The 20,259-nt window shown below is 40.6% G+C and overlaps 3 protein-coding genes across 4 annotated transcripts; all 3 read left to right on the forward strand.

Annotated features, from left to right (window-relative positions):
• Positions 1-11,967, forward strand: LOC126611333 (BRAP2 RING ZnF UBP domain-containing protein 2). Its single transcript, XM_050279561.1, has 12 exons — positions 1-396; positions 893-1,008; positions 1,107-1,215; positions 1,358-1,472; positions 1,680-1,777; positions 3,401-3,507; positions 3,634-3,868; positions 3,968-4,021; positions 4,123-4,260; positions 10,666-10,730; positions 11,213-11,267; positions 11,406-11,967. The coding sequence occupies exons 1-12, from the start codon at positions 160-162 to the stop codon at positions 11,628-11,630; spliced, it is 1,554 nt and encodes a 517-aa protein (XP_050135518.1). The 5' UTR covers positions 1-159; the 3' UTR covers positions 11,631-11,967.
• A 234-nt stretch (positions 11,968-12,201) lies between these two features.
• On the forward strand, positions 12,202-15,083 carry LOC126611334 (F-box/LRR-repeat protein 14). Of its 2 annotated transcripts, XM_050279563.1 has the most exons (3): positions 12,202-12,495; positions 12,833-13,195; positions 13,378-15,083. In XM_050279563.1, exon 3 carries the CDS (start codon positions 13,420-13,422, stop codon positions 14,821-14,823), a length of 1,404 nt encoding a protein of 467 aa, XP_050135520.1. In that variant the 5' UTR covers positions 12,202-12,495; positions 12,833-13,195; positions 13,378-13,419; the 3' UTR covers positions 14,824-15,083. The 2 variants fall into 2 exon arrangements, with proteins under 2 accessions (XP_050135520.1, XP_050135519.1); XM_050279562.1 differs by lacking the exon at positions 12,833-13,195 and having other exon boundaries at positions 12,204-12,495.
• Positions 15,084-16,632: 1,549 nt separating this feature from the next.
• LOC126611341 (acetylornithine aminotransferase, mitochondrial) lies at positions 16,633-19,581 on the forward strand. Its single transcript, XM_050279572.1, has 4 exons — positions 16,633-16,684; positions 16,862-17,022; positions 17,675-18,109; positions 18,836-19,581. The coding sequence occupies exons 1-4, from the start codon at positions 16,633-16,635 to the stop codon at positions 19,367-19,369; spliced, it is 1,182 nt and encodes a 393-aa protein (XP_050135529.1). The 3' UTR covers positions 19,370-19,581.
• Positions 19,582-20,259: the final 678 nt, after the last annotated feature.

Genomic DNA, 20,259 nt, shown 5'->3' on the forward strand with positions numbered 1-20,259 from the left:
TCGCCAGCACACGCTGGGCTTGCTTGCTCGGGCTCTCTGCCACTGTTCGCGGGCCTGTCCCTCGGGCTCCAGCACACGCTGGAGCTGCTCTCATAGAGCGCCATTGCGGCAAGCCAAAATCTCCCTCTAAACTCAGGACTGTCATCATCTACTACTTCCATGTCACCGAGTTCGAGCACAGCTCATTCCGGAGCCTCCCCCGGCGAGGTTTTCCGGTCGCCGCCTCCTATCTCCAGCGATTTCAGCGACTCCTCATATTCCCCCATCTCCAACATCACGCAGGCCTTTCCTTTCTCTTCTGGAAACCCTAGAATCGAAGAGACCAGAGGCATCATGCTTCTCTACCGCGACGACGCCGATGCCGACGTCATCCCCACCTCCCCGTCTAATCTCCCCGTAAGCTTATTTCAATTCAAGACAGTAAAATTAGATTCTTTATGCAAAATTTGAGAGATCGATTTATCTTTTCAGTTTCATGGTAAAAATACATAGAAATTAGTAGAATTGGAGCTTGACTGGATTCGTGTTCGTCAATTGTAAAGCAAAATATTGTGAAATTTTAACAGTGAATAAAAAATTTACCGGAATCGAGTAATGTGGAGTTGATTTGCCAAGAAATTGATAGGAAAACAGTTTAAGTAACACGCTAACGCTTATGTAAACTTTTAGCAATTGAAGAGAGAAACTGCACATTTTCGACATCTAGAAATAGCATTAAAGAGGTTCCTTTGTTCAAGATATGTTGAACTTAGGTTTCTGAAGAAGACTTCTTCCGGTAAAGTTTTTGTTTGAGAACCTTTAGAAGTGTTGAATCTCGTTAAATTCACTTGAAGACCCTGAGATAAAGCAAGAAATACGATGCAAGTTTGATGTCTATGTCGACTTTATGTAGGTTGGAAGGAAGCCCCTTGTTTGTGTGCTTGGAGTTCCGAATCACATGACATATGCGGACTTCTGCCAGTTTTGTGGTTCATTTATTCAGCATATTTTGGAGATGCGGATTGTCAGGTTCCATCTTTGAAAGTATTTTCAGTTCTGGTCCTCGTATTTCCTTTTTTCTTGTTGTTGGATTTCATCTTGATTTTGTTTTCTTGTTTTGTGTTTAGGAATGACGGGATGGAGGATCGTTACAGCATTTTGATAAGGTTTGATAGTCAGGACTCGACAGATAATTTTTACAAGCATTTCAACGGGAGACGATTCTCGTCGCTTGAGGTTACTCTATACTCTGTAGTCTGTACCTATAGACTTAGATACATGATGCATTGACTTCGCAGGAGTTGTACAAAAGTTCCACATATAACACCGTTTTAAGCTTTTTATTGTTGTAATCCTATTTATCTGGGGTTTGATACAGGTGGAGGTTTGTCGTATTCTTTTCACGGTAGATGTTCAATACACTGGTTCGATAGAACATGCGCAAGCATCATCAGGAAGCTCAACTGAGCAGCCATCATGTCCAGTTTGTCTTGGTATGTATGCACAGAAGCACACAAAATGGATCTATGTGAAAATGTGAATTGTAGTACTAGGATGGGTGACCTCCTGGGAAGTCCTCGTGTTGCATCCCCCCCACCTCTTCTCCCAGACCCTGCGTAAAGCGGGAGCCTTGTGCACTGGGTACGACCTTTTTTTTTTGTCTTGAACATGTAGATTTCTAACTTAACCTTGTTTTACAGAGAGACTGGACCAAGATATGGAAGGAATCCTCACGACTATTTGCAATCATTCATTTCATTGTTCCTGCATTTCAAAATGGACAGATTCTTCATGTCCTGTAAGTATTTTTGCAAGTTCTTTCAACTTATTATTTTTTCCCCTTTAATATTTGTGTTTTTGTGCCTGATTGTGTCCTGTAAGTAATTTTGGAGTTCCCTCTTTTTTTTCCCTGTTCTTTTTTGTGCAAGACCATGTTCAGAAGTTAGCACACTAAATAGATTGGACCTCCTTTTCATTTCATTCCCCTTCCCTAGCATGCTATATCACATGCTTGTTTCTAGGATTATAAGACTCGCAATCCACCCTATGTACAAAGTGATGGAACTCGATCAAAGTTTTCCAGCATTATGCATTGTTCCCTGTGAACAATGTATGTTTAGATTATTATTTGAATATAATGCCCTTGACATAAAGTTCATAGGTTCTTTCCACTTCATATCCTCTTTTTCAAGCACCATGAATTCTGCTTCTGCCATGGGGAATTATTTCTAGGAGTGGGAGAGGTCGTGAGTAAAAATCAAGTTGGCAACCCTCTTTCACAATGTTAAAATCCTCACGTTGATAAGTGTGTATATTGTATTTGATTCATGGAAGTTGAAACAGGTGACTATATCAAATCTCCTCTCCCAGGGTAGTTAGACCCAGGCTAGGGCTCCTGTTGCAGTTAGTTCTTCAAAAGGACTGTAATTGGTGAAAGTTTAATCTATGAAGGGGTAGTATCAAACAAAAAATATGAAAATCTACTGATGTAGACATAGTCCATCATATAATTTCTATGAAACGGTTTCTACCTTCTTCAAGGGAAAATGCATATTCTTTTATTTTTTGCCTATCACTCTAGTAGTAGATAGACAAATATGCTAATGGAAGATGTCTCTTTCTATGCCTCTGTAATTAGACTGTCTTTTGCAGGCCATCTTCCCTCTTCAACCCTCTTATGAGGGTTACAATAAAATAAAAGTTAAGGGTCCTTACCCTTAGGATCCATCTAGAATTGCTTTTGATGCTTTTGAACATGCACAGTGAAAGGTAAAAAAATCAATTAACTTATATAGTAGTAATACATGAATTCTTTGGGAGTTTACCATGTATATCACACCTGCCAATTTTCTACCTCTGCTGGGTATTTATTCCCCAGTTATGTATTAGCCCTCTCTATTATTGACAAAGGATCATTCACAAAAGTCAAAAGCGGAAACCAGTGATAGTAGAAGAGAGCAAAAAGATTACAGTGAGACTCTATAATTACAGTAGGACCTTATAATTACACTACAAAGGATGCTTATAAAGAAACCAAATCGTGCAAGTGGTGAAGCAGTTAGAGCCAAAAAAAATAAAATAAAGCACGTTGAGAAACTCACTTATCCAAGTACGTTGTAAAAATCCTTAAAAATAGATGTTCCCATTTGTGATAGATAAAAGGTAAAGATCTGCATGAATCATGACTTGTGACAGGATACATCTAACCTGTACTGATGCTTAGGAGGTGGTGAACCTATATGATCAGTTCTCTTTGTAGCCAAGCCATGGTTAAATTAGAGTCTATGATTTGGCTACAGCTTTCTTACTACAGATTGTTGCACTTTCCTGCTAGATTTTGCTTGGTTAATAAATAGTTGCAAATGACTTTACAAGGTACGTACTAAATATTTATCGACTTGTCTACCACATGTTATGACAGGTATGTCGATATTGTCAGCAACAGCCTGAAAAGTCCAACTGTTTTCTTTGTCAAACTTCTGAGAATCTCTGGATGTGTGTTATCTGTGGCTTTGTTGGTTGTGGGAGGTAACAATTCTCCGCTTGACCATTACCCTCTTATTTTTATTATCACTTTTGGCCAAAAAAATAAAGATTTCTAGCTCAGGTATGTATTTTCATCATACATTTTGCTTGCTAAAAAATTTGATGTAGGTATAAAGAAGGACATGCAATAAGGCATTGGAAAGAAACAGAACATTGTTATTCTCTTGAATTGGAAACACAACGTGTGTGGGATTATGCTGGAGACAATTATGTTCACCGCCTAATTCAATCCAAAACTGATGGGAAATTGGTTGAATTGAATTCACCTTTTATTGGATGTCAAAGTTGTGACTGCGTAGATTCTGAATACAGTGAGGCACTTTTGAACAGTAAAGTAGAAGCTGTAATGATTTTACCCTTCATGTCACTTAATACAGGCCATAGTTATACTATTATGTTCTTTGTAATTTGAATTTCTCACATTGTGTACCATTATATGCAGATTGTTAATGAATACAATGAACTGCTTGCTACTCAACTTGAGAACCAAAAAGTGGTAAGCTGAATTTTCTTATTCCTTGCAAATAGTTTTCTGTTTAAACTTATTTAAGGTGACATTTAATGTTTCACTGTACACTGATGCTATTTGGATTTCAGTATTTTGAGTCGTTACTTCAAGAAGTTAAAGAAGGAACTGAACAAGAAATTTCTAATGCTGTGGAGAAGGCTGTTCCACTAAAGAAATTGCAGGCCAAGCTGGACAGGTGTGTAAAAGAGAAGAAATTTCTTGACGATGTAAGTGCAAACCTCTTGTACTTCTAGGGTGCGTTTGTTGCACCTCCTTAAGTGGGATTGGCTTGGACTAACTTAAGTAGGACTATAATCCTGCGTTTGGAATGGCGCTGGACTACAATAAGTGAGACTCGCCTCGACTACGAGGCGCTCACTGCTTCACTAAACCTCGTTAACGAGTCCCAAGCTTTCGCTTGGTATTAAGCGGGACTAGGAAACAAGATCAGACCCGAGCTTTCATTTTCCCTGGGCTTCGCCTTCTTTCTTCTGTGGCGCCGTCAGCTACAGCCCACAGCCGACGCGGCCACACCACCGCGTAGATCTCAAAATCTAACCATCAAAATTCGAAAGAAAAAAAGAAGAAGCAAAAGATAACAACAACAATCCCCACAACAACAACAACAACAACAAAGCCTTTTCCCACTAAGTGGGGTCGGCTATATGAATCCTAGAACGCCATTGCGCTCGGTTTTGTGTCATGTCCTCCGTTAGATCCAAGTACTCTAAGTCTTTTCTTAGAGTCTCTTCCAAAGTTGTCCTAGGTCTTCCTCTACCCCTTCGGCCCTGAACCTCTGTCCCGTAGTCACATCTTCGAACCGGAGCGTCAGTCGGCCTTCTTTGCACATGTTCAAAATCACCGGAGCCGATTTTCTCTCATATTTCCTACAATTTCGGCTACTCCTACTTTACCTCGGATATCCTCATTCCCAATCTTATCCTTTCTCGTGTGCCCACACATCCCACGAAGCATCCTCATCTCCGCTACACCCATTTTGTGTACGTGTTGATGCTTCACCACCCAACATTCTGTGCCATACAACATCGCTAGCCTTATTGCCGTCCTATAAAATTTTCCCTTGAGCTTTGGTGGCCTACGACGGTCACACAACACGCCGGATGCACTCTTTCCATCCAGCTCGTATTCTATGGTTGAGATCTCCATCTAATTCTCCGTTCTCTTGCAAGATAGATCCTAGGTAGCGAAAACGATTGCTTTTTGTGATCTTCGCTAGATTGCTCCGGTCATTAGTGTGGATAAGTATATAAATGGATAGAGATAGGAAAGCAAACACAAGATGTACGTGGTTCACCCAGATTGGCTACGTCCACGGAATAGAAGAGTTCTCATTAATTGTGAAGGGTTTACACAAGTACATAGGTTCAAGCTCTCATTTAGTGAGTACAAGTGAATGATTTAGTACAAATGACATTAGGAAATATTGTGGGAGAATGATCTCGTAGTCACGAAACTTCTAAGTATCGGAGTGTGGTGTCGTCTTGACTTGCCTTATCTGTCTCATAGGTAGATGTGACATCTTCTCTGGAAGTACTCTTCCTCCATCCAGGGGTGGTATCTTTAACTGGTGGAGATGCACAAGGTAATGTATCAATTTCACTTGAAGCTTACTTGTAGTTTCAGGCTTGGTCAAGCGCGATACAAACCATGTAGTAGGAGTCCCCCAAGTCGCCGAGCTAGGGGGTCTGCTGAAAGAGGTGACAGACAAGGTAAGCAATCAGAGCTCCGACTGATTGTTCACCTTCTTCCCATCTTGCAGCAGCATGAAGGATAAAGAGAAGAAAAATGAGAAGAGATGATATGAGATACTTTTGCTTTTGAAGAAGTAACTTTCCACAGGCTTATTCTTGAACTGAGCTGGAGGGTTTTCTGGTTTCCTCCAGAGTATAAGGCCGACTGAAGAATTTGAGGGTCAAAACAAGTCCATCAAATCTAGAGTACGTTCCACCCTGCTGATATGGGATACTTTTGCTTTTGACAGAGTAATGAATGTATCGGCACGTGTGCTGTTACGCTTGTCTCCACATGCTTCCTTGTATCCTTCGCACTTGCCCTATCTGTTCCTCAAGCAGATGCGGAATCTTCCCTGGAAACATAAGATGTTGAAGATGAGTACTCGAGAGCAATGCCAGGTAAGTAATCAGGTAAGGGGTTCCAGGCAGTCAGTTCCTGGCTGGAAGCTTGATTCCAAGTGCTGACTGATTGCTCTCTTTCTCCTTGTCTTGCAGGTAAAAACAAGGCCAAAAGAAAAGACAGGGAAAAAGCATGATATGGGATACTCTTGCTTTTAACCCTGATGATATGAGATATTCTTGCTCTAGTATAGCTTGTTTGCAGAGGTATTATCGGGGGGAAAGAAAGCTGAATATTTCGAAAGGCTTCGTTGGGAGTGCCCTCTCAGATATGATGAAGGGTTGAGCATTTTTGCAGGTCTGCCTGTCCGTTGGGGATGGAGGTCGACATATATAGGAGTCTCCCTAACAACAAGTAGTAATGCTATTCCTTTACCCTGCTTGGTCATAGCACAATAGTGGGAGCTGCCAGTTTCACATGTTTTAACTCTGTCAGAGCACTTTGAAAAAGTGGTCTGTGGTATCTGGCTCTCGATATTCGGAGAACGATGCCTCTTCGATTTTTGAGAAAGCAATCATGCTGGGGGTATGACTCTCGAGATTCGGAGAGCAGTGTCTCTTCGATTTTTGAGGAAGTAATCATGTTGGGAGTCTGGCTCTCGAGATTCGGAGGGCGGTGCCTCTTCGATTTTGGAGCAAGCAATCTTGTTGGGAGTGTTGTCTCGAATGTGAGTAAAGGTTGGGCATGTTTGCTAGTCTACCTTGCCACGAAGCACAAAGGTTGACACACAGGGACTTTCCAATTATCCAGCAATGGTACTGTTCCTTTACCTTCTCTTCGATTTTGAGAAAGTAGTCATGTTGGGAGTCTGGCTCTCGAGATTCGGAGGACGGTGCCTCTTCGATTTTGGAGCAAGCAATCTTATTGGGAGTGTTTTCTCGAATGTGAGTAAAGGTTGGGCATGTTTGCTAGTCTACCTTGCCACGAAGCACAGAGGTTGACACACAGGGACTTTCCAATTATCCAGCAGTGGTACTGTTCCTTTACAGTTGTGGGTAATAATATGGTAGCTAGACCTTCAAAATTTATGTGTCTAAACTTTTGTTAGTGCTGTTTCTTTGCTATTCTTTTACCTTTCTTGGTCAGAGCGATGTAGTGGGAGCTGCAAGCTTCACGTGCTCAACTTTGGCAGAGAACTTTGGCAAAGTTATTTGTGGTACCCATGAGCTATTGTTGCGTGTGGGAAGTGGGTGATTGAACAGTAAGATTCATGTGCTTTCTACTTCACCAGAAGTCTTCGACAGAATGCCCATAATTTCTGCAAAGCTGAGTGTGCGTGTGACAGGTGCTGACAAGGCTAGAAAAGTAGGTGCCTCTTCGATTTCTGAGATCGGCCCTCGTGGTCTCTGAGCAGCCCAGCTTTTGAGAAAGCGAGCGCCTCTTCGATTGATTCGGAGAACGATGCCTCATCGATTTTTGAGAAAGCAATCATGCTGGGGGTCTGGCTCTCGAGATTCGGGGAGCAGTGTCTCTTCGATTTTTGAGAAAGTAATCATGTTGGGAGTCTGGCTCTCGAGATTCGGAGGGCGGTGCCTCTTCGATTTTGGAGTAAGCAATCTTGTTGGGAGTGTTTTCTCGAATGTGAGTAAAGGTTGGGCATGTTTGCTAGTCTACCTTGCCACGAAGCACAGAGGTTGACACACAGGGACTTTCCAATTATCCAGCAATGGTACTGTTCCTTTACCCTCTCTTCGATTTTTAAGAAAGTAGTCATGTTGGGAGTCTGGCTCTCGAGATTCGGAGGACGGTGCCTCTTCGATTTTGGAGCAAGCAATCTTATTGGGAGTGTTTTCTTGAATGTGAGTAAAGGTTGGGCATGTTTGCTAGTCTACCTTGCCACGAAGCACAGAGGTTGACACACAGGGACTTTCCAATTATCCAGCAGTGGTACTGTTCCTTTACCCTTGTGGGTAATAATATGGTAGCTAGACCTTCAAAATTTATGGGTCTAAACTTTGTTAGTGCCGTTTCTTTGCTATTCTTTTACCCTTCTTGGTCAGAGCGATGTAGTGGGAGCTGCAAGCTTCACGTGCTCAACTTTGGCAGAGAACTTTGGCAAAGTTATCTGTGGTACCCATGAGCTATTGTTGCGTGTGGGAAGTGGGTGATTGAACAGTAAGATTCATGTGTTTTCTACTTCCCCAGAAGTCTTTGACAGAATGCCCATAATTTCCGCAAAACTGAGTGTGCGTGTGACAGGTGCTGACAAGGCTGGAAAAGGCTTGAAAAGTAGGTGCCTCTTCGATTTCTGAGATCGGCCCTCGTGATCTCTGGGGAGCCCAGCTTTTGAGAAAGCGAGCGCCTCTTCGATTTTTGAGATCGGCCTTCGTGGTCTTTGAGCAGCCCAACTTTTGAGAAAGCAAACGCCTCTTCGATTTCTGAGATCAACCCTCGTGATCTCTAAGCAGCCCAGCTTTTGAGAAAGCAAACGCCTCTTCGATTTCTGAGCAGGCGCCTCTTCGATTTCTGAAGCTTCGTCGAGTGCAGATTTTTATAGGGGCTGGCATTAAGTTCCAAAGCACACTTGAATCTCCACCAGTAGAAGCTTCATTCTTGCACTTCTAAGATCTTGATTTGTCCGACCTCTTCTCTCTTCAACACCTTTGAAAATGTCTGGCCCCTCCGACCGTCGTTTTGACTTGAACCTTGTTGAAGAGGCAGCCCCGCCTTCTCCAGACAACATATGGCGCCCATCCTTCGTCTCCCCTACTGGTCCTCTTACCGTTGGGGATTCCGTGATGAAGAATGATATGACCGCTGCGGTGGTGGCCAGGAACCTTCTCACTCCCAAAGATAACAGACTACTTTCCAAACGGTCTGATGAGTTAGCTGTTAAGGATTCGCTGGCTCTCAGTGTTCAGTGTGCAGGTTCTGTGTCTAATATGGCCCAACGCCTATTTGCTCGAACCCGCCAAGTTGAATCATTGGCGGCTGAAGTGATGAGTCTCAAACAGGAGATTAGAGGGCTCAAGCATGAGAATAAACAGTTGCACCGGCTCACACATGACTATGCTACAAACATGAAGAGGAAGCTTGACCAGATGAAGGAAACTGATGGTCAGGTTTTACTTGATCATCAGAGATTTGTGGGTTTGTTCCAAAGGCATTTATTGCCTTCGTCTTCTGGGGCTGTACCGCGTAATGAAGCTCCAAATGATCAACCTCTGATGCCTCCTCCTTCTAGGGTTCTGTCCAGTACTGAGGCTCCAAATGATCCCCCTCCGGTGCCTTCTCTTTCTGGGGCTCTACCGACTGCTGAGACTTCTCCAAAGCAACCTTTGTGAAGGCTCCCTCTTGTGTGCTTATTTTGACTCATGTATATGTACATATTTGTAGCTTATCGGGGATATCAATAAATAAGCTTTCCTTCATTTCAACGTATTGTGTTAAATACACCAAAGCCTTCTTCGCTAAGTTCTTTGAATTTTCTTTTGTTAAAGCTTGTATGTTGAAGCTTTCTGAGTGGAGCATGTAGGTTGGGGTAGTGTTCCCTTAATTTCCCGAGTGAGGAAAACTTCTCAGTTGGAGACTTGGAAAATCCAAGTCACTGAGTGGGATCGGCTATATGAATCTTAGAACGCCATTGTGCTCGATCCTGTGTCATGTCCTTCGTTAGATCTAAGTACTCTAGGTCTTTTCTTAGAGTCTCTTCCAAAGTTTTCCTAGGTCTTCCTCTACCCCTTCGGCCCTGAACCTCTGTCCCATAGTCGCATCTTCTAATCGGAACGTCAGTAGGCCTTCTTTGCACATGTCCAAACCACCGTAACCGATTTTCTCTCATCTTTCCTTCAATTTCGGCTACTCCTACTTTACCCCGGATATCCTCATTCCTAATCTTATCCTTTCTCGTGTGCCCAATTGGATAATTTCACCTTCTTATAAAATTCCGAGATGGTTATTTTGTTCTGGAATTTAAGATGGAGAATCAAAGCGCTGCAGGAGAGTTTAGGTTTCTTCGAAATCTGGGAGCTGTTCGCTTGAAGCCAACGCATGAATCACAATCTGTATCATCTCATTGCTTTGGGAAAGGAGAGAAATGGATAGAGAAGGGGAGAGAAAGTAGATTCGGGGAGCAAGAGTGATGGTCAGACGCAGAGGGAGAAGAGGGAGATAAGAAGATGAGGGGATTGGACGGAGCCAACGAGGGAGAGGAGATTCCAGAGAGTACAGGTTTTAAGAAAAAAAAAGGAAAAAAGTTGATGTAAAATATTATTAAATATGTCTTAGATAATATAATATTATTAGTGTTAACTATTCAGCTTTTTAGTCCGACACTACACCAAACGCTTCATTATTTTAGTCTACCTTAATCTATTCTAAGCCAGTCCAGCTTAGTCCTTAATGCTAGTCCAGTCCGAGATAGTCCGGTGCAACAAACGCACCCCTAGAGTAGACTTGAGAATCTCAATGTGCTTTTTAGTGGGTCATTTTTTTTCAGTAATCTTGCAATCTAAAGATCGTTTTTCTTCTACATGCAGCTTAATGAAAACCTTTTAAAAAACCAGGAGATTTGGAAAGCAAAGATACTTGAATCTGAAGAGAGGTATTGATTTGTCCCCCTCGTTCTTGTTTTCTTTGTATTTTCCCATCATCGTAAGTTCAGTGACTTGATGTGATAGTAAGCAATTTGACCTTTGATTTGTTTTTACTTGGACCTGGATATACATCTTCAAGTTTATATTCTCTCTTTGGATTTTATGCCTTATTGTCGTTGATATGAAGCTAAAAATTTTCTCACGGTTGGATGCCCCACCAATTTTGAATGGCTCCATTTTATATTGTCAGAGTTTAAGATTTTGGCACTATCAAAATGGAGGCAACGTAGAGATCCGGGTTATATTGTCCACAAATAGTTGTCTGATCACAATAAGGAGACCATAAATATTGTGATCCCATGGCCTACCCTTTAACATCTCAGTAAATTTGCTGAAACATTTTGTAGATGTTCCGGAGATGGTGTAAATTTATATGCTGTTGTTTTTCTGCTATTATTGCGTAATTGGTCCCCATGCCTTGTACTTTCAGGGAGAGAAAGACTTTGAAACTAAGGGACGATAAAATTAGCGACTTAGAAGAGCAGGTGATATAAAATTTTCACCTTTCGTTTTTGATATACAATTTTTACTGCTCGATAGCTTTTGGTTGTGTCCAGCCTTAATATTTTAGACTATGCCTAAACTAACGCGACTTCCATTGTTAAATTCTCACCATTTTGCAGCTTGGGAATTTGATGATGTACCTTGAGGCTGGGAAGACGGTGGAGCAGCTATCAACATCAGATGAAATAAAGGATGGGACTGCCTTGCCAGTATCGGTGGAGCCACCACAGCCATCAGTACGGAATGAAATTGGTGATGCCACTGTCACTTCTCCGGAAGTTTCCAATGAATGTATAGAAGAGGGCTCAAAGACTAATAACAGGAGGAGGAGACGCCAAGGTTGAAGGAACGATGCGTTACTCTTGTTCCATTTCACGAGCTGCTTCCATTTCGTAGGTTATGTGTCAACTAGAGTGCCCGGTTTTTTCTGCTCTAGTTTTTTAAGGCCAAGTTGTGTACGGTAAGGGGGATACCGGCTTGCTTAGTCACAAAATTATGTTGATGGGTGATGGTTATTGAAAATTTCTGCATTCTCATTCCTCCAAAACAATGCTCAAACGGTCCTTTACCCGGCTTTTGATGGTGACCGGTAAAGGGGGATCGATACTTACTTGTACAAATGATGTTAAGAGGATTTGTATTACAAATTTGTGTATATGATTACTCACAACACTACTTAAACGCCCACTTTGTCCAAGTTATCGTAAAGTTTGGTTTTTAATAGGGGTGGTTCTTTGACACCATTTTTTATAAACGTTTTTGTGGGGTAGACTATGTAAAGTATTTTACCGATGTTAAAAATTGTATAAATCGTTGAAATACATAACTAATTAACCGCAATAAAAATGTGTGTCAAAAGTTGTGAAAATTATAGGGAGAGATTTCCGAGTTTGAGTACAAAGGGACGGACGCATGTTTGTTGTTTTTCCCTTGCGTTGCGTGTCTGCCACTTGAACCATCCAGAATGACCTACCACTCTTTTGTGATGTTGTGAGCAACCAACCCCACAGGATTTGGATCTTCTGAAGCCAATTGGCAATCAGATATCAAATTATCAATAAAAAGGTTTTCTAATTTCTGTACCGACCAAAAAATGAAGAGAAGAAGAAGAAGAAGAATGGTTAGATTTCCATCTTCCTCCGCCTTCCTTAATCCTTAGCACCATCATCATCGTCATCTTTGTCTCTCCGCTTCTGTCCGAATTATATGGTAAGATCTCTTACGTTTCCTCTCAATTCCTCGGAGATTAACCTTAATTAAGCTGAATCTTTGAAGGAAATTAATGTGTCCCCCTTCTTTTGTGTACCTTGTATTGTTCGATTTACTGTTATTTGCTTGAATCTGTCTCTCTTCTTGTATTATTGTTCTTGCATTTGCATGATTAACGGTTAATTGTCAAATTATTTTGATATATTTTTTTTGTTTAATTTGTGAAAATTGTGTGGGTTGTCTTTTGGTCTTATGGGCAAATGGAATATCATCACCTTGGTTCGATCAAGTAAAGAAAGTATAACTTTTTATTTTATGGGTTTTCTGAATTAATTAGGGACATCAATAATTTGTCGGACATGGAAGTTCTGAGCTGAACAATCATCTTTGGGTGATTAAATATTTCGCCGTTCGATATTGGGGAATTTGCTTTCTGTGGTTGGTTGATTCGTCGATCGTGGACAACCGGTTTGTTGGGTTTCCCTGGATTTTGTTCTTGAGTCTGTAAATTCTAAGCAGGAAACTAAAACTTCGTATCAAATAATTGTTAGTTTTATGTTATTTCGTTACAGAAACTGTGTTCGAAGAACCTAGTTTGTTGGTATCTGTGCTATTTGAATGGCTTCCGTGTCAGTCAGGGTGTTTGGATGAACTGCTTGCATTTTCTTTTCAATTCATCAAAAAACGGGAGAGCGCACATGTGAGAAATTCTCATCAGTGTTTATGCAAATTCAGATTTTCATTTCAAGTTTTTGAAAGAGAGATATCTTCTTGTTTTAACCAGCATCTACCGAGGTTTTATTATATGCATTCCTGTACCAAGTTACCTTTGTCTCCGTATTGGACTAAAATTTATTGTATTGGTTTTTGTTGTGATATCAGGTGGTGCAAATCTATTTTAAAGAGGGAAATTTGTGAGTTTTGATGGATTTTCTGCCGGACCAGTTATTATGGGAGATCTTGAGCAGGATTAAGAAAACCACTGACCGAAACTCTGTTTCTTTGGCATGTAAGCGCCTGCACGGATTGGATAATGAACAGAGACAATCTCTTCGGGTTGGTTGTGGATTAGACCCTGCAAATGAAGCTTTGACATCTCTCTGCAGTAGGTTTGCTAACTTGACAAGGGTCGAGATAACTTATGCCGGTTGGATGTCCAAACTAGGAAAGCAGTTGGATGACCAAGGGCTTCTTATTCTTTCCAACTACTGTCCTTCTCTGGTGGATCTCACATTAAGCTACTGCACATTCATCACGGATGTGGGTATCCGTCACTTGTCTTCTTGCTCAAAACTTTCAGCTTTGAAGTTGAATTTCAACGCAAGGATAACTGGATGTGGAATATTATCTGTTGTTGTGGGCTGCAAGAACCTCACTACCCTCCATCTTATCCGATGCTTAAATATTAGCAGTTTTGAGTGGCTTGAATATCTTGGAAAGCTTGAAACTCTCGAAGATCTCTCAATTAAGAATTGCAGAGCTATTGGGGAGGGTGATTTGATTAAGCTAGGTTCCAGTTGGAAAAAATTAAAATGCTTGCAATTTGAGGTTGATGTTAATTACAGATATATGAAAGTTTATGATCGTTTAGCTGTGGATCGATGGCAAAAGCAGTGGGTCCCATGTGATAATATGGTGGAACTTAGCTTGGTAAATTGCATCATCAGCCCGGGGCGGGGGCTTGCTTGTGTACTGGGGAAGTGCAAGAATTTGGAGAAGATTCACTTGGACATGTGTGTTGGGGTAAGGGACTGTGACATCATAGGCTTAGCCCAAAAGTCAAAAAATCTTCGGTCCATTTTCCTTCGCGTTCCGTCAGATTTCTCACTTCCTCTTTTGATGAATAACCCATTGAGATTAACTGATGAATGTCTAAAAGCCGTGGCGCAGAACTGTTCGATGCTTGAATCTGTCAGGATATCTTACTCCGACGGGGAGTTCCCTTCTTTTTCCTCATTTACATTAGATGGAATCCTCAATTTGATTCAGAAGTGCCCTGTGCGGGAACTTGCTTTTGACCAAGTGTATTCCTTTAATGATGTTGGTATGGAAGCTCTTTGCTTGGCTCTGCATCTGGAGACCTTGGAGCTAATCAGATGCCAAGAGATAAGCGATGAGGGGCTGCAGCTCGTGGGCCAGTTTCCCCGGTTGTCCATTTTGCGTTTAATCAAGTGTTTAGGGGTTTCTGATGATGGGTTGAAGCCGCTTGCAGGGTCATACAAATTGGAATTGTTAGCTGTGGAAGATTGTCCTCAAATTTCTGAAAGAGGAGTTCTTGGAGCTGCGAAGTCCGTATCCTTCAGACAAGACTTGTCATGGATGTATTGAGCTTGTTACCACCTGACCGGATCAGATTTGCGTTAAGTATCAAGGTCGGTATCGGCAGTGTGGTTTCTGCAACCATTAATTTATCCAGATTGCAGAATGCAGATGTAATATTGATATATTTATATGGCTTATTACTGTAAAGTGTTCAATTGTGAATGTTACGTTTGTAATGAATTGTTGGCATAAATTATTGCTCTGAATCTCTGATGTATTTGCCTTCACTGATAGCCAAGTTATGAAATTTCAGTTGTGAGATGCAATATTGTGCTTACCATTTGGAAAAGTGCTTTTGCCCTTGCTATGAGGTAAATGTCCGTTATAGTCATTCAATTTATGGGCAAATTGCACTGATTCTCCCCTGATGGAGCCAGACTTTTATGATATGGATTCACTGCTATCGTGACGTCATAAGTTAATAGAACAATGCTATCGTGACGTCTTAAGTTAATAGAACAATGCTATCTTGACGTATTTAGTTAATAGAATAAGGCAATGTAGAGGGAGTCGTACAAATGACTTTGTATCAGTAGGAACAAGGTCTGGAGTCGCAGCCTTGCATTCACTCAAGTACGACTCAGATAGCAATCATCGTGTGGTGGAGATCGTTCACTGTGGGGTTGTGGGTGGTTGTTTAACAATGGGATCAGGGTTTAAAAGAAACACCACGATGCTGGAACAAGGAAGAGTTTTAAACTTAGGGCAATAAGTCTTTTTAAATCCAATTTTGGTTATTTTATAAACATTAGAAAATATGAGATATTTCAATAGGTAGTCTTTAAAATGGCTACTTACTAAATTTCCTTTTTTTTTCTTCTCCTCACTAACCACCTTTCCCCTTTTCTTGCATCATTCGCTTCTACAAATAGGCAAATTTTATTAGTGTTGTAAAAGCAGTGTGAATGTCCACTATAAAAGGTCGTGTGAGTATCCACTTGAAGACTTTGGACATCAAGTCATTGAGAATTTTTTAGTTGTGACGGAAACACGGATGGTACACCACGTGTTTTTATGCAAGTGGTGAAAAGTTTTAATTTTTAAGTTATTAACCCTTTAACACACATAACCCACCATTTATATATGGATACGTGGTGTACCACTTCATATGACGGTCACATTGAAAAATCTCTCCAAGTCATCGGTGGTAGGTTAGCCATCTAACTTTTGTATTTAATATTATTGGCTAATGGAAAGGTGGGGTTAAATATAAAAAAGATGGTTAGTGATTTGCCTATAAAACCAAGAGGAGAAGAAACAGCAGAGGACATAGAACAAAAATATATCAGTAAGCCATAAGGCTAGAGAGAAAAAAGAAAAATAGTGAGAGATATCTTGGTACTTTTATTATTTCAAATAATTAGAAAGAAACTACTGCTGCTCCGAAGATATAGGCACCCTTGCCAAACTTAGTAAATATCGAGTCTTATTTACTTTATTTTACTACATACATATTCTCAATTTCATAACAATTGGTTAATTGTCCAGACTCCATAGAAGCTCAGACATAAATGGGAACACGACCAATCACACAATGACACAACTATTAAACTTGTAAAAGAATGAGACCCGCTCCTTTTTTCCCGATATATTCTCCCTTCAACACCGACGTCCAACTAAACATTCCAGATGCATGGATCATGGATGGGACTTCTCTTCACATCTCAAAGTTTCTATCTGCTTAAACATACGCGCCTTATACGACAGCGGCTTTGTCCCGCATTCGAAACCCTTCATTCATCTTTACCACCGGATCTCACAGAAAACGCTACATAAATCGACGGTTCTGTTGCCGAAAAACAACACGAAGCGCCAATGGCAATGACTTCTCTCCATCTGAAACCCCCAATTTGCACCGGAACACGAAGCACTCGTGTCCCGATCAATGTGGCTGCAGCGCGTGCGTGCCTTAGCGTGGACACAAACGCGGCAGATCCATTGAAGGCTGTGGTGGCGGTTGGGAGCCAGGAGGTTATGGAGGCGGAGCAGAAGGTGATGGTGGGAACGTACAAAAGACCGCCTCTGGTGGTCTCCAGTGGCAAAGGTTGTAAACTGTACGATCCCGAAGGGCGAGAATATTTGGACTTGTATTCTGGGATTGCTGTCAATTCGCTTGGACATGGGGATCCTGATTGGATACGGGTTGTCACAGAGCAAGCCCATACTCTTACGCACGTCAGCAATGCCTTCTATTCCATCCCTCAGGTTAAATAAAAGATCGAATTTGTACTAATATTAAAAATCGAATTACACTGATAATCTGGCATGGAGTGTTTGGGTTATAGATTTTCAAAGTTATGTAGAACTTAGGCTAAATGTGTCAGAAATGCACTAGAAAAATTGGATGGAGTGACTTCTGCATCCTTTGTTTAGTGCATCTCTATGTATTTTTAGTGCTCTAATAATGGCTTTGTAGTGTTTGAGTAGTTTTTTTGTTGTAGTGCGTTTTTAAGGATTGAGTCTGAATTAGTCTGTTGATACTTTAAAAGAACTGCAATAATTTATAATGATATGGAATTTGTTGTGATTAGTTGTAGTATAATGATTTATAATGTTTAACATCAGCTCTTTTAACCATTATATGTGACGGGTTCACCTTTCCTTTTAGAATATAGAATATTAATCACTCAAGATGTAATATATGTCATACATTGTTGCGTGGAGAAAGCCCTAGTTGCACTTGATTTCTGTTTGATTGGTTCAATGACCGACCATGCATGTTGAGTTCTAAACCAAACATCTGTAATTTATGGGATATGATTGTGGAATATAGTATCAAATCTTTTCTTGTCAATATAATTTTTTTTCTCTCTAAAATATCATTTGCTTACTCAAACGGCAAATATTGTTACTTCAGGTGGAGCTAGCAAAGCCTCCGGTGGCTTGCTCATTTGCTGATCGTGTCTTTTTCTCCAACTCAGGAACAGAAGCAAATGAAGCTGCCATAAAATTTGCAAGAAAGTTTCAAAGATATTCTTTCCCTGATAAGAAAGAGCCTGCAACAGAATTCATTTCCTTCACCAACAGCTTCCACGGAAGGACAATGGGAGCTGTTGCTTTGACGAGTAAGGAGCATTACCGGTCACCATTTGAGCCTGTCATGCCTGGAGTTACTTTCTTGGAGTATGGAAATATTGATGCTGCGGGAAAACTAATTCAATCTGGAAAAATTGCTGCCGTCTTTGTCGAACCTATCCAGGGTGAAGGCGGCGTCCATAGCGCAACTAAAGAATTTTTGCAGTCGTTGCGTGGTGCATGTGATGATTCGGGGTCACTACTGGTCTTTGATGAGGTAGGAAGCCTAATCGCTATTTACATATGCTACTCAGCTTGTCCAAATAATTATTTAAGTTGGTGGTATGACTGTACAAGAAACTGGCTGTTATATGAAGCTAGCTAGTTATCAGTCTCAAAATAGGTACATAAACAATATATGTCAAAGAATACAAAAATCTCACGAAAATTGATAAAATTAAATATAACTTATATTGAATGGTTCAACTTCTAATCACACAAGATACAAGTTACGTTGATAGAATATCTGTATAGATACTAGTGGGCCGTTGACTCGTCTCTCTAAAATCTTGACAATATGTATATGAAGCTAGTTTAATTCAAAATAAGAATCGTTTTGGACCCATATGGAAATAGCTTGGGCCTATGCCTGCCCGGAATGTAACAACATAGCATTGATCAATTTGCTAGCGTACAAAGAGCTTAGAGAACATATTCTGAAATTCTTGAGATAATCCTAAAATTTAGTTCTTTGGATGTTGGTCACTTTTTCAAATATCATTAATTACGTAGTCATTTTAGAAGGAACTAATAGTTTGTAAGCATATGAATTTGCTTAAACCAAGGTAGAAATATGAACTGTTAAGTGATTTTGTGCCACAGAATTGTTTGTTTATGTTCTCGAACTTAATTCTTATATTTGTAAAGCTCTAGGGGATTTTTAGTTTTGTGTATATATATTATTGTCAATGTGGCAAGCACCTTATACTTTTTTAATTCCTAGGTACAATGTAGCTTGGGGAGGACTGGTTATCTCTGGGCGCACGAAGCTTATGGTGTAGTCCCCGATATAATGACGCTGGCCAAACCTCTTGCAGGAGGGCTTCCCATTGGAGCTGCATTAGTCACCGAAAAGGTTGCTGCTTCAATAAAACATGGGGAACACGGAAGCACATTCGCTGGAGGGCCGCTTATTTGTGCTGCAGGCCTTGCCGTTTTGGACAAAATCTCAAAGCCTGAGTTTCTATTGAGCGTCTCAAACAAAGGTCAGTATTTCAAAGAACTGTTAACAAGGAAGCTGGGAGCAAATCCACATGTGAAAGAAGTACGTGGTTTTGGGCTCATTGTTGGGGTGGAGCTGGATGTATCTGCTTCGACGCTTGTGGATGCCTGTCGAAATTCTGGCCTGCTCATAATTACAGCGGGAAAAGGAAATGTTCTCAGGCTTGTGCCCCCATTGATTATCTCTAAGCCAGAATTGGAGCATGCGGCTGATGTTTTGCTTGAATGTTTGCCAGTCCTTGATGCCTCAGATTGAAGTTAAATCACCATTTAGTTTTGAGAAGTGATTTTCTCACTCTCTTTTTCTCCTCTACACTCTTCTCTTTCGTCCTAGCCTTTGATTTCAATAAATCAAAGGAAAATCAAGGGACAAAACCAAGTGGAGGAGTACAGAAGGAGAAATCGCAAGCGTATGTGAAAATCACTAATGTTTAGTTTTATGTCAGAAAGATAACCCGTTGATTTTTATTTGCTCCCTGTATATTTAGAGTACAGAATGTAGCCTAGATACACACCACTGGTTCGGAATCCCACATTGGCAGCTTCTAATCCATGTTAAATCATTCTAATTAGTCGTTGACACCAAAAAAATTATCTAATTAGCCAAACAATCAATCAATATTGTTAACGAAGTCTAAACATGAGTGACATCAACACTCCAACAAAACTGAATCCATATATACGCAGGATGGATCATAATCTGGCAGCAAGAGGATAAGAAGATCAGTCTAATTCGACGAGGACCATACATTCTCTTAAGCACCACTTGATAACTACAAGGACCAAATTAATCGTTTAGATGACATAATTGTCACCCTCTAAAAATATATATACATCACAAAATTCTTATCCACATACTTACTACTAATGTAAGGACAATACATGACAAATATAAACATTATCATAACTTCCTAACCTAGGAGAGATGCTACTGAGGCGAGGATGAGAAAAAATCTCACGTGGAGCTGGTCTTGTTAGGTGACAGTGTTGGGTGGTAAAAATACAGTTTATAAGATGGATGCACTCAAAGTTAATGAATACACGTTATCTTTTTACTAAACTATTTTGTTACTCATCACTGACATATTACAACTTACATGAACCTGCATAGGCACTAAACAATTTATCAAGAAAGCCTTGCTATGC

Source organism: Malus sylvestris, chromosome 17 (genome assembly GCF_916048215.2).
Source record: "Malus sylvestris chromosome 17, drMalSylv7.2, whole genome shotgun sequence".
NCBI lineage: Eukaryota > Viridiplantae > Streptophyta > Magnoliopsida > Rosales > Rosaceae > Malus > Malus sylvestris.